Source organism: the organism of the source record quoted next (assembly GCF_019968985.1).
Source record: "MAG: Porospora cf. gigantea B chromosome Unknown PgB_NODE_12158_length_1080_cov_227.781, whole genome shotgun sequence".
NCBI classification, from domain to species: Eukaryota; Apicomplexa; class Conoidasida; order Eugregarinorida; family Porosporidae; genus Porospora; species Porospora cf. gigantea B.
The window spans coordinates 1-1,080 of record NW_027178579.1 but is presented as its reverse complement, the minus strand read 5'-3'; the positions used below and the strand labels follow the sequence as shown (position 1 = coordinate 1,080).

At 52.7% G+C, this 1,080-nt stretch overlaps 1 protein-coding gene across 2 annotated transcripts; it reads left to right on the top strand.

Annotated features, from left to right (window-relative positions):
- Positions 1-1,080, top strand: KVP17_000281 (uncharacterized protein; the record flags this gene model as incomplete). Of its 2 annotated transcripts, none has more annotated exons than XM_068519939.1 (1): positions 1-1,080. In XM_068519939.1, a coding segment is annotated over one exon (1,080 nt), but the record flags the coding sequence as incomplete, so codon positions are not given. The 2 variants fall into 2 exon arrangements, with proteins under 2 accessions (XP_068379197.1, XP_068379198.1); XM_068519940.1 differs by having other exon boundaries at positions 15-1,069.

The window sequence follows — 1,080 nt, the reverse complement described above, 5'->3', positions numbered from 1 at the left end:
ACTCCCATCTGGGAATGTCTCGACTTCAGTGTCTCGCGATAATAGTAGCAGCCGTCTTTCGAATCGACCTGCTTCCGGACGCACAGGGGCAGCTGCTGAATTTCAGCGGCCTGTACAACATACCGAAGACCTGGAATGGCAAACCTCTCCATCCCAGGGCTGTGAGCGACAGGAAGGAGAAAGCCAAGTGCTTCGTAAACTACATCAGCAGAGGTCTGAACTTCGACAGTCAGGAAGCTACAGAAACTGTGGAGTTCAGTCGACGGTCCAACATTGACATCAATATGATGTACATCCAGCAACAGGCAAATGCCCCCCTCAGATGTGTGGCCTTCCAAACGACATTGATTGAAAACAATGAAGGTGGTTTGCACCACGACTTTGCCAACATGCGCTACGGAGGCGGAGTTCTGGATTTTGGTTGGGTTCAGGAGGAGTCGTACATTGCCCAGCATCCGGAGTCACTAATTCCTCGACGGTTGTACCCGGTAATGGACGATGCCACCACCATTATCAGTAAAGGACACAGACAGTACTCCCAGGTCTCCCATTTCAGTCAGCCGTTTCAATTCCTGCAAGACCAACAAGACTCCTTCCAGAAGCCGAGAATCTTGGTCGCGACAGATGCCAAGAGCTTCGGCCACACCAAGAACCAAACAGACTACACCCAAATCCAACCTGTCAACACTCCTTTGTTGACGCAGTTCGAGATTCCATTGGTACGCCGAGAGATCCACAAACTCGTCAGTGGTTTCGGAGCTAACGTCGTGGAGGACACTGACGCAGTCGCTCACACCGGCAAATACGGCTGTGGCGTTTTCGGAGGCAACGAAGCAATGAAGTTTTTGATCCAATGGCTGGCGATGTCGGTCTGCCAAGTGGACATGACGTACTGCAAGCAGCTGACAGATGCACCTGAGCTTGACCAGATCTACTCTCTGCTGCAGGGCAAGACGGTAGGCTACCTATGGACTTTGTTGCAATCTCTGGCGCAACCCCCCTTCCGGCAGACCCTTGCCCAGACGCCGCCCGCTAGTTGGAACAGCGAAGTGCTGCAGTTTGTGGTGCAGTACGTTGCGA